This window comes from Rhineura floridana, chromosome 9 (genome assembly GCF_030035675.1).
Source record: "Rhineura floridana isolate rRhiFlo1 chromosome 9, rRhiFlo1.hap2, whole genome shotgun sequence".
NCBI lineage: Eukaryota > Metazoa > Chordata > Lepidosauria > Squamata > Rhineuridae > Rhineura > Rhineura floridana.
This window is the reverse complement of record NC_084488.1, coordinates 58,313,412-58,328,270: the sequence shown is the minus strand read 5'-3', so window position 1 is coordinate 58,328,270 and position 14,859 is coordinate 58,313,412. Positions and strand designations below refer to the sequence as shown.

Here is a 14,859-nt window from a genome sequence, read left to right as displayed (position 1 = left end):
ACGCTTGCTTAACAACCCTCTAAATTTTCATGGCGATACACAAAACAGAGAGAATCGAGAGTTCAAAGTGTAAAAAGAGAGAAAAACCCCAGACCCCTGTTGGACTTTTTTCTGTCAGAGTTCTCATAATTTGTTGAAATTAATTAAAAATCAGCCATGTTCACAAAGTAACTGTAATCCTATTACTGACCTTGTCCCATACTCTGACCTTCATCTTCTGCGGTTTAAAAGTTAAAAAAAATATGCCTGGCTGATTTTTAATTAATTTAAGAAATTTAACATTGAAGTCTATTATAGCATTGGGCATGCTCAGTAAGAACCAACTGTCAGTGTTCTAAAAGCCAGACTCACAGCTGTTTGGCTTGGCTAATCAGGTGCCACACCCACACCAGACCTTTATTTTACTTTAGACAGTCATGGCTTCCCCCAAAGAATCATGGGAAGTGAAGGGTGCTGAGAAGAAACTCCTATTCCCCTGACAGAGCTCTGGTGGCCAGAGTGGTTTAACAGTCAACCACTCTGACTGAAGCTCTGTGAGGGGAACAGGGCATCTCCTAGCAACTCTCAGCACCCTTCACTAACTACACTTCCCAGGAAGTGCTCAAAGGCACATGTCACCAATTCTTCCAAGCTACACAGGAAGTGGATTGGACTGTGAAAGACCAACCCAAATTGTGTTTGCATTTTGACAAATTTGTAGGGCAGTACAATATCTCAGAGAGGAGGTCAGGTCTCCTGCTCCCCTGGTGCATTCACTATAGCTGCCCAATTTCCCTACTTTTTAAAATTTGATAGAAATATCTGTTGGCTATAGGTATGTTATTAAACCACAAGGGTTTTTTGCCTATTAGTGAATATACAACCAACTCATGTAAAATACCACAGCAGTGTACATTAATATATACAATGAAATGTCTCACTTATAGATTTTGTCTATTGAGGAAGGCTACCTTGAACTAGAACAGAATCAAGTGGATATGATAAATTGATTTCTTCATATGTTTGTATAGAAGCAAAATAAGGATGTACTGTGCCAAGGAATATTATATTGTTACGGTGACTAGGTAATAGTTCTTTTGTTGAGCAGACTATATGTTAATAGACCCACATAGTCGGTATATTTTTACTCACTGGGAGCTAGTGGTTATGAAATAGTTGAAGAATTTCTTGACTGTTCAAATGGGATAGGCTATCAGACCTTAGGAGATAGTACATTCCTTGTGCCCAGAACTAGCTAAGAACAATGGACTGAGGTAAACGGGTGTATGTGTGCACACTGTGAATGTGTGTACAGTTGTGTTCACAGTAAGATATGAAGAAATAACTTTGAATTGAAGGCTGCAAGGCATTTTTGTGCGTGCAAGGTCTCTCTGGGAATCTGACACAGAGTAGCAGTTCAGTTTCTTAGTAGGAATGTGCATACTCTTTGCTTTCACTTACATTCTGTTTGTAAATATTACAAAAAATGCATAAATTCCCAGTGCTCTGTTCTCTAACGAAAGTCAACTCCAGGTAATGCTGTCCATGGAAGCCTGTCAGTGCCCAGGGAAGCAGGGAACATGCTACAAACAATATTGCTTGCCCTTTAATATGATCTGAGAACTTACCTATTACAGCCAGAGTTGGTGCACAGCCTTATTGCGAATAATGCTAATTTATTTATTTTATTTATTTATTATTTAATTTGTATCCCGCCCTTCCTCCCAGCAGGAGCCCAGGGCAGCAAACAAAGCGCTAAAAACACTTTAAAACATCATAAAAACAGATCTTAAAATACATTAAAACAAAACAGTGTTAAAAACATTTTTAAAAACTTTAAAAGGGGGTTAAAAACATTATTAAAAAACATATTAAGCAATTCTAACACAGACGTAGACTGGGATAGGTCTCAACCTAAAAGGCTTGTTGAAAGAGGAAAGTCTTCAAAAGGCGCCAAAAAGATAGCAGAGATGGCGCCTGCCTGATATTCAAAGGGAGGGAATTCCACAGGGTAGGTGCTGCCACACTAAAGGTCCGTTTCCTATATACTAATAATATAGCATTTGTCATTCTGTTTTAATTAGTTATAAAATGTATTTGTTTGTGTGTGTTTGTTTATGACTAATTGCTACTCCAGGAAGAATTAAAGTATAAACAAAGATTGAACCTACACATATCCTTGGTGTAGTTTTAGAAGCTGGGTACTTGCAAAACTGCAAATGAGTTGGGAAGTGTGTGTCTGTGTCTATATTGGATCAGAAGTGTTAACCACCTGGTTTTACCAGAAAAGGATTCATTTTATGCCTGTTGATATGAGGCTGAACTTTTAGCAACATTTAATTTCTCCATAAGAAAGGATTTTCATTGCTAATGATTATCTTGGCTTTGTTTTGATTATGGCATTTGGCAGATGTCTTATTTCTCTTCCCCAGACACTGCTGAGCATGTGAACATATTTAGCCTGGAAAATGGATGGCCAAACTGGAGATGAGAAGGCAAGGATCTCTGTGCTCATCTGGTTAATAAACACACAGTATTTCTTGTGAGCAGTATTTGTTGAATTCCTTCCATCCAACTGTAATTTAAGCTGCTCAGTATAATATTAATTACAAAGCTCTTCCTACTTGTAGACATTGTCATCACACTGTTCCATATCTGAAGGTCACTTAGCATCAATGAGTAATAATGAGACATAATTATTAAAACCATTCCATTCAAGGTGAATAATATTGCCATTACTACTTATCTAATGTCTTTTATGTGTTTTAATCTTTTTAGTCTGTTGATTTTTTAGTTGTTTTTAAAATGTTTTTAATTGTTTTTAACTGTTTTATTCATAATTTTTATGTTTTTGTAAACCACTTAGAGGGGTTTTTTTTATAATCAAGCAGTATATACATTTTCTTAAATAAAAATAAACAAATAAAATATAAAAATAAACAACGTCTTATCCATCACTGCAACAGCAGGTTTGTTCATACAGGAGACTAAAAAGAAAGTGTTTACCTATTTAAAGTATTTTGGCCCACTCTTCTGCTATAAAGATTCTTGAGTTGTTTACAGATCATTAAAAAACATGACAATCTTAACATGGTCCTACCCAGGATTTCTGTATCTGTTCACTATTTCAAACTCTTCAGCTGGAGGAAATCTTTCAGGCTGTCAAAGAGAAACAAAGGCATTATGTTTACCAGGCATGTTTATATACTCTTATTGAGCTTCTTTGTCCGTTGCTTGCACTTTGGTGGATACTTTCCATATTCCGATATTAGCAGATATACTCTGTAACAATGAAGTCCCATATAAACCTCTCTGAGTTTAGGTATACTATACATATCACAAGGGCCCAAGGCCAACTGGAGCTCCATATTGCAGGGCATACCATGAACACATGTGGTACACAGGACCTCCAGCAGTATATGTGAAAGGGCCATCAATAGTGCATTCTGTCTTTTATTTTGTAGAAAATAAAAATTTACTAAGATATATTCAGAAATGGGGATCTGAGGCCAGAACCCTGATACAGAAAACCTTTGCTCTAGACAATGCCAAATATATTGTATTTATTGTTATAGGGACCTACTGTTTAGGCCAGGAACCTGCAGTCCTCCAGATGTTGTTGGGCTACAACGCCCATCAGCCCTAGCCAACACGGTCAATGGTGATGGGATCTGTAGTGCAGCAACATCTGGAGGGTCATACACTCCCCCATTTCTGGTATTACTATTGATTCAAGTCTTTGGCTTTTATGCTTAAACTAGGAAAGGGGAGCTTGTGGCCCTCCATAGGTTGTTAGAGACCAACTCCCTTCCTCCCTGATCATTGATCATGCTGGCTGGAGCTGATTGGACATGGAGGCCAACATCATCTGCTGGGCCACATGTTCCCAATCCCTAAGCTACACCCTGCTTAACAATGTACACCTGTGTGGAATTTACAGAAATCTAATCAACGGGGGTTGTTTTATGATTTCAAATTATGTGGGCAAAGGAAAACAGGTAATCTGATCAGGTGGTTGACAGGAGAGCGCCCTGCCCAATGGTCAAACTTGGCCCATGGTGAGTGGGAGAGGTACCAAGCCCTAGTATATCCTGACATCATGCCTCATGTTACATGGCTGAGTCTTCCCTTGAACTAATGCTAGGTGAGCCTTTTTATTTAATTTATTTATTATATTTATACCCCGCCTTTCTTTTCTTGATAGAAACCCAAGGTGGCTTCCATATGGTTCCCAGGCGGTCTCCCATCCAGGCACTGACCAGACCTGATCCTGCTTAGCTTCAGCAGGGAGATGGTCTTATGTGCCTTCAGACCATAGGCTAGGACCACTTTTTTATAGTGGGTATAGCCCCATCACATATATAATCGGCCCAGAAGTGGAGTTTTAATAATGCTGATTAACTATCACATCAGGCTAATTTATTTCACTCATCAACACCAAAATAGTACATGATATTTAGGTAGAAAGACTACTGCATTATTTAGTCATGAGAAAATCTGTTCTCTGGTTAAGCAATGTACTATAATTACCCAGCATAAAAATCTCTAGAAGCCACCCCAAAGGTAGCCAACATGTTGTCCTCCAGATATGGTGGACTACAATTGCCACTAGTCTCATACAACTCCCCAAAATGGCCAATGATCAGGGATGATCGGAGCTGTACTCCAAAGCATCTGGAGGACACCGTGTTGGCTATCCCTGACTTAAGAGGACATTCTGAAAAAAATAATAATGAATTAGTTACCATAATCTGTTTGCCTCTTTGGCTGAAAGAACCAAACTCTCTTACTCCCCAGCCAATTTCTCCTGGAATGCAACACCTGGGATACCACTGAGGAGGAAGAGGATGACTTTGTGCAGGTCTCCACAAGTATGCAGCTTCACTAGTGCCCTCTACTGGTGCAGTTGTTGTTCCTATATAAAGTGTGCATTCCGGAAGCCTTGGTATGTAATTACGCAAACCATCTGGGCCTTGAGAATAGAAAGTGTTTTACAATATGGTTATATGAAGGCAAAGATAGGTGTACTTAAACAAATATTTGCTATCCCCATATTGACTCTAAATAACTCTAAAATCTCCTCTTTTACTGCTGTGAAGTTAATGTCCGCTCTTATTTGTTTTCTTTTTTCACTGCCAACTTAAATCCTCTGAATCATATTCCCCATTAATACTGGCACAGGCCTTCTCCCTCTTTGGGTGTGCTTGTGCCATATCTGTAGTGTTTATATCTTGGAAAGCTGTGAGGAGGAGTAGCACTACAGAGGGTGAAAAGGGTGCCAACTATGCCACATACAAGCAAATGCCAAGAAGCTTCCTAGATTCCTATCAATCAAAAGGGGCTAGGCAAACTCTGGCAGGCACAACAAGAGCCTCATGACTGAAGATGCCAGCTGTCTTCACCCCCCACACAGTCTCTTAATTTTTCATAGATTTCAGTTGTAGCCCTGTGAGAATAGAGGGGTGGGGTGGGAGCTAAGCCTACACCCACTAGTTGAGCACCAATCTCCATGCATACAAAGTGGTGTTTACACAGGATTCTATGTGCATACCCCCAAAGATGCATAGTGTCCCTATGAATGATCTGTACCATGCAAAAATGGAAGGTATGCATCATGAATAGGCTCCTATGCAAACAATGCCTTAATGCATAGAGATTGGGAATGGACCAAGGGCTGTTCTATTAGTTCCCCCATCTTCTTGTGTTCATTTCTACAGGGAATAAGCGTTTGCATGGGGTTCCTATTAGACAAAACTTGAATCAATACATTGTGGCTGTAGCCTTTTACGCTGAAGTAATCTTTGTGAAGTCTTATTTGAATAAGAGAAAAGGATGTATGACCAAATTACACAAACATCCAGCAATTACGGTGTAAATTCTGTTACTCATTCCTTTGGCACTTCAGTGTTCAGCGTCACTACTAGCAAACCCAGAATTTTTCGCTAGAGTAGAGGAATGATTAAATTGTTTTCAACTCTTTCAAAATAAACTGGAACTCCCTTCTAATCTTGCTGAAATGGTGTGTTTGAGATTGATTTGTCAAATATTTATAGTAGTACCACCTCACTGCCAACCTCACACATAAGTATAGTGCCTTTATTGAGTTAAGGTTCATGATGATGACAAGCTACTGTTACTTTTTTACATTATGTTTTAGAAGAATAAGGTGGCTGCCTGCAAAGGGTGAGGGGTGATTGCTCATGCTATGTATGATTGCAAAACACATTATATGGGATTCCCTCTGTTGATTCTAGGGAATGTTGAAAAGTACACAAGTGCAGGATTTGGGACTCTTGATTACAGCCATATGAAATTCATTTTGCTCGCTATGAGTTAACAGTATATAAGCAGCATCTATAGTCAGTCCTAAGCCACTGAGAAAGCTTCTGAGCTGAGTGTGTGGTACAAAAATACAAAAGCAATTCAAACAATAAAATAAGAATTATGGTGTGTGCATATTTTTTTCCTATTTAAGTGTAGTCTCTCTGATGGTAAACTTAACCCTAATCTGTAATTTCCCTACTTAAGGCTGCAGTCCCTACACTCACCTGTGAGTAAACTGCATGGGGTTTACTTTCAAGTAAACATGTCTAAGATTGTGCTGCAAATGTTTTTCTTACATCTTCATATAACTTGCTGGCTATCATCTAGGGCTGAACTGTTCAGCTTGAAGGGATCTATTTAAGAGAAGGGAAGCTGCCCCTTAGGTAGAGGGAAGTCAATGAGACAACTGCACAAGATCCCTTGCTCATTAGTACTTTCATATCATCTTTCAAGTTTCCCACAAGTTTACTTCTTCCTCAAACGTACCAGCTTTAACAGGATCTAAGAATGATCCTCCTCTTATATTATTACCTGCTTGAGTATGGAACGGCTGAGATCAAATGGATGTGGGCAGACATCTTATACTTAATGAGTTGGAAGAGTACATGAAAGAGGGTGTTCACATGAACCACACCACTGGCTGAAAAATGCACAGTGGGGGTTCTTGGGACATGCAGGGTAACCATGTTCACTACTGCCATATAGACTAGCTCCACCCATCACTGCTGCTACCCTCCCCTGACATTCACACATTCAGTGGATATTTGACCTATGAACAGATGCTACACGAGTAGATCCCTTCCATGTGAGGAGGGAAGCCTGCCAAGTCAGGACCCCTCCTTGCATGGTGGAACTCTAGCCACTTACATCTGTGCACAACTCCTATGTGATGTGTTAAACACATAGACATCAGGGAAGTGTGGTGGTAGCCAGCCTAGACAGCAGTGGCAGAGATTGGATAAGGACAGATGGTGAGGGGTTCATGTGACCTTTCCAAATCTGTTGGGTAATGAAGAAGGAGAACTGAAAGCACAGAGCCCCTAAGCCCCATCACTGTAGACGACACACCCAAATTTGCATAATGTTAAGAGGGGGTCTTAGGAGACTTCAGTGTGTGTGTGTGTGTGTGTGTGTGTGTGTGTGTGTGTGTGTGTTTGTAGGGGGGTGAACCTACTGTAGGCTAGGGATGAGGAACCAGTGATCTTCCAGATGTTGTTGAACTCCAGCCCCAATCAGATATTGAGAGCTGTGGTCCAGCAACATCTGGAGGGCTACAAGTTCCCCATTCCTATTATAGAATTTGAAGGTCACCAAAGTTCTCTAGTAAAGTGTGAGACTTGTAAGGGGAAAAAATCCCCTTAAAAAGAAGGAAGGAGGGCCTGTAGCAAAATGCAGAAATTAAGAGGGCATATGAGTTAGAGAACAGAAAGCCAAAAGGGGAAATTGATACTTTCCTCTATGTATAAAAAAGGCTACTGCCTCAGAACAGATCTTAGGCCCTGTCATTCATGGAGATGCAACACAATCCTATGCATTATCTACACAGAAAAGTTCCATTTAATTCAGCTCCAGCACCCCAAATTTTTACCCATCATACATTATATGAAGTAACTTAACACAAAACATAAGAGAAAAGCAAATAAGGAACGAAGGAGAAGAAAGGCAGTGGTACATGGAACTAGCAGGTGATGCCTTAAGATCACCTAAATATTAAAGGGGAAAAGCACAAAGAATATCACTCCAGAAAAGGTTTACAGCTAGAATCTATAAAATCTACAACACAGTATTTAATATTCCTTGGTGCATGCCCTCATATGATTCACTTTTGCTCCAATATATGAAAAAAGGTCTCCAAATGTCCATGACTGAATTTTGATGATCTGTCTGTTTTCCCAAAGGTTTTTGTAATATGTCACTCTGATCAGCACCGAGGTTTCCCATTGCAGCATGTTTTCATAAACTTACAGCTTCCTTGCAGGGCTGAAACTAGCTGTTTAAATTGGACCATGAAATATACAGCCAACCTGTGTAAACAGGATAAATGCAATGTGTTCTGATTGTTTGGTCCCCACACATAGGGGTGTGCACCAACAATAAGATTTAGTTTGGACCCCGATTCAGCTAGATTCAGTCTAAACCACTTGGAAAGCTATCTGATTTTATTCAGGGTCCACAGTCAAGTCCAGATTCCGGAAAACCAAAGCTTTATGCCTTGCCCATTACAGGGAATGTTTTTTTTATGGCAGAATTGGATGAAATTTGCAGACATAGTAATCTTGCCTGAATAAATAAAGCCTGCCAAATTGCAGATACATATGTTGAGGGGCTGCTGTGCTGGGCACTGTTAAAGTTAATTTTGGGGAGAGTGGAAATAAAAGGGGTTCAGTTCCTTGTGGTTTTGTGGACAATGATTTTAATATGAAAATGGCATACATTGTAGAAGTGCCCTAAGGAAAGCGACCTGAACAATTTTAGGAGGATGGGTGCAGGGGCTAGGGAGCTATGAAGAATGAAAATAACAGCTTCGGGCTTGAGTTCTGTTCAATTGGCACTAAAAGTCACAGAAACTAAGTGCAAAACTTATTTGACAGGAATGGATGATGTGTAGATATGACATAGAGGCAGAGGAAGAATATCAAGCATCTTCCAAGCAAGCACTACTAGCAGAAGTATCAAAAAGTACAGAACAGACAAAAGGTTATACATTACTTCAGCATCCCTCCCTCAAGCAGTGTGATTGAAGAACCCTGGTAAAATAATTCCCTGAATAGAAGCTAGACTTGTCAGTCACAAAAGAGCTTTCCCTCCCCCCTCTACCCAACCTGGTATTGTCCTTATACAGCAAGCTTGGGGAGAAATGCTTCCATTTTTGTAGACACACTAATTGCACACATTTTCTTAGCATACCAATCTCTAAATTTCCCCAGATCTCTTCAGAGGTTCCAGTTCCAGTTTCAGTTCAGAGTGCTTTGGAAAGATTTTGCTTTGGCTTGGACAAGCCCAAATCTATCCAAAGCAACCCACTTTGGAGCAGGCTGCATACTATTACCCACAAGCATTCTTGCTGCCGCACTCAGTATCAACTGAAGTTTCCAAACAGTCTTTAAAGGCTACCCCACACAGAGCACACTATAGTAATCTAGCCTGGATATAAAAGGAGTGTGTGGGACTGAGGCAAATCTGCTTCCTGCAGATAGGGCTGCAGCTGGTGAACCAACCAATGCAGGTAAAAAATACTTGTGGCCACCAGTGCCACCTGTGCATTGACAGGAGCAAATCCAGAAGAATTTCCAGGCTGCGTTCTTGACTCTCTGGGGAACTGTAAACCTGTCTAGAATCAGTTGTCCTCTTCCATCCAGATCAGCAGATTTCCCAATCTATAGAAATTCTGTTATATCAGACTTGAGCTCTAGGTTTGTTTGTTTCCCTCATCCATCCCAAAACTGCCTCCAGACCTGTTCAGAACATCCACCACCTCTTTGGATTAGATGATGGAAAAGAGAGACAGAGCTGTATATAATCCACATACTGATAACACTGCAGTTCAAACCTCCAAATGACCTCCCAGTGGTTTAAAACCATGGAGAGACACAATAGCATCGTGTGGCTCCCTAGTGTCCAAGTCTCATCTCCCCAGAAAGGACTATGATCATTGCAATACGGTGGGTCCAAGTCTCATCCCAGTGAGATCACCCAGAAGATTACAATGGTATTGAAAGCTATTGGGAGATTCAGGAGAATCAACAGGGCCACACTATTGATTCCACAGTCGAAATCATCCATCAGGCAGCTCCACTAAGACTAGAAGCTGTAGAAATGACGGTGTGTGTAAACTTATCTGCCACTTTTATCAGGCTCTATCATTTTTGTCCTTCTATACTCCTTTATCAGTACAAACAGTGAAGCTCTATTTATAATTCCTGATACAGAGCTACGATATGCAATGCTGCATATGACTGGGCAGCTAAGTGTCCCTTTTCACACTGGCCCGTCTATATAATTAATGCTTTTACTTTGGCATAATTTGGCAGTAATCCATTTAAGCAACTATGGAATGGTGGGGGTTACCTGTAAATATAATTTGATTCCCTGAATTTACTGGTGGAGTACTGGAAGTCAAAGTGTATCTTTTCTCCTTGCCCTTGGCAGGCTGGCTACAGACTGCAGCGTCACTCATCACTTAATCCTTGGCAGGCTCACGCCAGTTCTGAACACTGCGGCAGCTGTTGTTTCTGGCTGTCTCTTAGATAGTACAGACAGGAAGAACTGTAAGCCAGGCAGCTTTGGAGGACACTAGGCTATTTGGTGACACTTGCTACATTGTGACATATTGTGACCTTGCAAGCCAACAAGGTTCCGTTACCCGCTCCCCACTTTCTTCCACCACATAACAAGGGATCTAGACACTACAGTATCTTCAAGCGTTTCGTTTAGAAATACATTCTTGTACCGTATCTCCTCTAAAACTCTCAGACCATTTGGCAGTTTTGTAAAAGCAAAGGAGCAAGGTTTACTGGTTTGCTGACATTTGGCTTCCTTCAGTGTCTGGCAATAAAATAAAATACTTAAGGGACAAACACAACATTATTTCTCTCTTTAACTCCTCTACCATGAGTTTTGGCTCTGGTTTTATCAGTAGCCACAATGCAACAAGGAATGTTCCCTTCTAATTAATGATTGTTTACTGTTCTTAAAGTGAAAGAGATCTGGCTTCTCTTATCCATTAGTATAGAGCAGCCTTTCCCAACTTGATGCCCTGCAGATTAGACTACAACTCCCTTCAGCCCCAATCAGGATGGCCAGTGCTTGGAGCTGATGAGAGTTCTGGTCCAAAATATGCATCAGGTACCAGGTAGGGAAAATTGATGTAGGCTGACAGTGAGATTTCACCTACCATGAGGTTTCCTTCTGGAAAGCCCTCTGAAACAGACCCCCCCCCAATTTCCTCCTTCTCAAGAAAGCAATGTGTGATGCAGGGATGGTCTGACAAGGCAAGGTTAGTCCCTATGCGAAGGTGGCAGAGTGAATACCCCTCACCTTTGGCCCACCCACTTGCCACCCTTGCCAGCCTGCTGCTGGTTCAATCGCTGTTCCAGTTCATCCTTTTCTCTGTCTGACTGTCTCTCTTTTGAGATGTCTACATCTAAAAAAGTGAATGGGGAAAGTACACTGAGCAGAGTGCGTATTTGATTTAAGGAATTCCTCTTGTACCCTTCCTACATCACATTAAATTTGCAAGGGGCACATGCATTGATAGCCTACCCTTGAAAAGGCAGATAGCAATGTTAAAATCATAGGAAGCCCCCGTGTCAAAACTCAAATAAGTCAACACTTCAGTGAGTAAGGGCTGCAATCCTTTCCGACTTTGCCTAGGAGTAAGCCCAATTGAACACAGTGGGACTTCCCAAATAAATACACCTAGGATTGTGCTATATGGCTACATTCCTATCATGGTGTTGCCTTGCAACAAGGCACTGGTTTGTATGATTCTGGGGTTTAATCTTACTCTGTGACACTATCACACATACTTTTGATGCTCAGTTTATTTGCACTTGCCAAGTACAGAACTGAATTTCAGCATCTTTTTCTCAGAGTGCTATTAGTTTGTTTGACACCTCTGACAAGCCAGAAACACTTAGTGATTTGCAGCTACTGTGCACTCTCTGCATTTGGGATTGCAGCAGTTGCTTGGTGGACAGCTGAATTCTCTTCCAAACACTGTGCTGATGATGCTGGCCAAAATGTGCATTCCAGCATGCCAGGCACTCTGCCTTCTGCACTGATCAGCTGATTTAAAACAAGAATAGACTACTGCAAATGAGAATGACCTTTCTTGTCAGCAAGGGCATTCAACTTTTTGTATAAAGTGGTGATACTCTTGGCAGAAGCTTTCTTTCATAAAATGGGTTTGGCTTCTCTTTAGAGAATTACAGTCACTTTGGTTGTTTTGCAAGCACAGTTTAGCTTGATTTGGACTGATTTTCACCTCACAGTGGTGTTTGTTTAATTATCCACCTAGCTTACAACTTGACCAATATTTACCATGCTGTCGCTCAACCCCATTTTGGCATTTTTGCTACAGCATGATAAACATGGGTTGAGTTAACTTCTTTAAGGCATTTGTATAGAACTTTTCATAAACATTTATAGCAGGGTTTACAATACCATTTACAACACAAAATAACATAATCAACAATATATTAAAATCAGTAAAACAGCAGAGTGGAGAAATTTCCAAAATTACCAGTGCTCAACAAAGATGGAATCATTAGAAACCTGAGAAGATGATGATGATGGTGATGATGATGATGATAAAGTCTTAATCTGGTTCCTAAAAGATAGCCTGGTGGGATGCCAGATGAGCTTCTTTGAGGAGAAATACTATTCTACCTATGTATTCATGGAAAATTAGCAATCCTACTGTTGAAGTCTTTACTGGTGATGATTGTATGGTATAGACAAGATTGCATTGGCTACAGATATCTTTCTTACTTTGGAGAATTCAGCAATGGGGAATTCAGCAGTTAAGAATAAAGAGCTAATATTAGTATGTTTGCTCTGGAGAGCTGGCAATACCCACACCACCATTGCAATTATAATATTTACTAATTTTAAAAAAAATTAAGAGTAAGAATAACATTTTTGTGGTTTGACATGCTGTTATGGAAATGTATAGGATACAAAGGGTTAATATGCTATTACACAGGCCACCCACCCATGATGCCTGGGCTATATGGTTAGTTAAAGTAAAAAGCTGCCTTCTATGGAAGTAGGAGGTTAAGCCTTAAAGACTCAACTTTGCTATGGAGAAAGCAGAACCAGGAAAGGGAAAAGGTTATATGCAAAAGCAGTAGCTTTCCAGTCTCATGAGACCAAAGCAGGAGGGAGATCAGGAAGATAAAGGAAATACAAAGAAGTAAAGGAGTTGAGATGCTTATATTTAGCTGTCTTGTCATCAGAGGAAACTGGAGAGGCAAAAAACTGGATTGTCACTGTAACTCAGATGGATACTGTTATGAATCAGTTAGGAGTTCACACCAGAGCCAACTGTCTCAAGCTATAAAGGGCTTTAAAATAGGTATAGCTGGTGTCCACATGATGTTGGATTTGGACTCCAACTCCCATCAGCCCCAGCCAGCATGACCAATGGTCAGGGATGATGGGAACTGGAGTTTAACAACATCTGGAGGGCAACATGTTGGCCACCCCTGTTTTTAAAGGTTAAAACCAGTACTTGCACTCCTGAGCTACAAGCACTGTGAAACTTTTGTATCACTACTTCTTGATGTGCTGAATACTGTCTGGCTTCCTGACTCCTAACTGAGCAGAGCAGAGGGAAATGTCTCCACTGGTCCAGAGGATATACAAATGTGCCAGCTCTCAGAGAGCGAGTGAACAGAGCAAACAAACAGGGAGAGCTAACAGGAGTTTGGTAGCGGAATTCAGTGGGGAAGGTTCCTAATAACTTTTTTTCTTATAGCGTGCACCACATACCAGTGAGGGTCTCCGGTTTACCCTGAAGTAGGACAGGACAAAGCACAGGCCATTCCAATACAAGTAGAAAGACAGAAACAAGGTAGTAGAAACTATGGATGGGAAGACCCCTCCAGTGGTGGTGACCTGCAAGGTGTGTGCAATGTTTCTTTTCTTGCCTAAAAATAACATGGCATACAAGTGCAAGCTAGTGACACTATTGGAAGAAAAAGTGAGAGGCCTTGAGTGGTGGATGGCCACACTCAAGAGTATAAGAGAGATCTTAGACAGAATGCTGGAACAACAACAGCAAAGAGAAGTACCGGAGGTAGAAGAACAGCAGCATGTTGAAGCAGAAGAGGCAATTGTTGTGGAGAGAAACAACAAAGTAGAGGAAAAAACATGGAAAAGGGTGACAAGAGCAGAAGATCTAGAAGACACCCTTCACCAGTGGAATTAAGGAACCTCTTTCAGGCATTTGAGGATGAGACTGGAGGACAGCCTGCAGAGGAAGAATCACAAGAGACCCCATGCAACAGCAAATGAAAGGCTGAAGCTCAGTCAAGCAGAGGCAATGAAACTACACACCCTAACAAGAAGAAGAGAAGAGTAGAAGTAGTAGGAGACTCCTTACTGCGTGGGATTGAAACCCAAGTATACCAAGAAGACCCATGGACTCGCCAGGTATGCTGTCTCCCTGAAGGATAGATTAGAGATATGATGGAAGGACTGCCATCACTCATAAAGCCCACTGATTCATATCCCTTTCTTCTCATCCATGTGGGAACGAATTATAATGCCAAGCACAGCAATGAAGAAACTACATCAAACTTTGAAGCTCTGTGGAAAACTCAAGGACTACTGAAGACCTTCCTCTTTCAAAAGCCTTTTAAGTAGAGACCTTATCCCAGTCTGCGTCTGTGTGGGAATTGCTTTTTGAGATGTTTTTAAAGCTTTTTTTTAAAGATGTTTTGTTTTAATATATTTTAAAGTCTGTTTCTAAGGTGTTTTAGCATTTTGTTTGCTGCCCTGAGCTCCTTTTGGAAGGAAGGGCAGGAGATAAATATAATAAATAAATAAATA

The 14,859-nt window shown here is 40.7% G+C and overlaps 2 protein-coding genes across 7 annotated transcripts in view; one reads left to right on the top strand and one right to left on the bottom strand.

Annotated features, from left to right (window-relative positions):
• The window catches only part of FNIP2 (folliculin interacting protein 2), a 97,080-nt gene extending 94,404 nt beyond the window's left edge, over window positions 1-2,676 (top strand). Inside the window, exon 18 of the mRNA XM_061584381.1 lies at window positions 2,412-2,676. Within this exon, the coding sequence (XP_061440365.1) occupies window positions 2,412-2,421 (10 nt within the window). The 3' untranslated portion in view covers window positions 2,422-2,676. The remainder of the gene's footprint in view (window positions 1-2,411) is intronic.
• Window positions 1-14,859, bottom strand: part of SPMIP2 (sperm microtubule inner protein 2) — a 98,014-nt gene that overhangs the window by 40,895 nt on the left and 42,260 nt on the right. For 3 of the 6 annotated variants that reach the window (XM_061584385.1, XM_061584387.1, XM_061584386.1), the window contains exons 2-3: window positions 4,725-4,951; window positions 3,080-3,138 (exon numbers count right to left, since the gene is read on the bottom strand). The exons of 1 other annotated variant lie outside the window; for it this stretch is intronic. In XM_061584385.1, coding sequence (XP_061440369.1) covers window positions 3,080-3,138; window positions 4,725-4,951 — 286 coding nt within the window. Of the gene's footprint in view, window positions 1-3,079; window positions 3,139-4,724; window positions 4,952-14,859 lie in introns of those variants that run through there. 2 more of the 6 variants (XR_009757864.1, XR_009757863.1) reach the window with 2 other exon arrangements.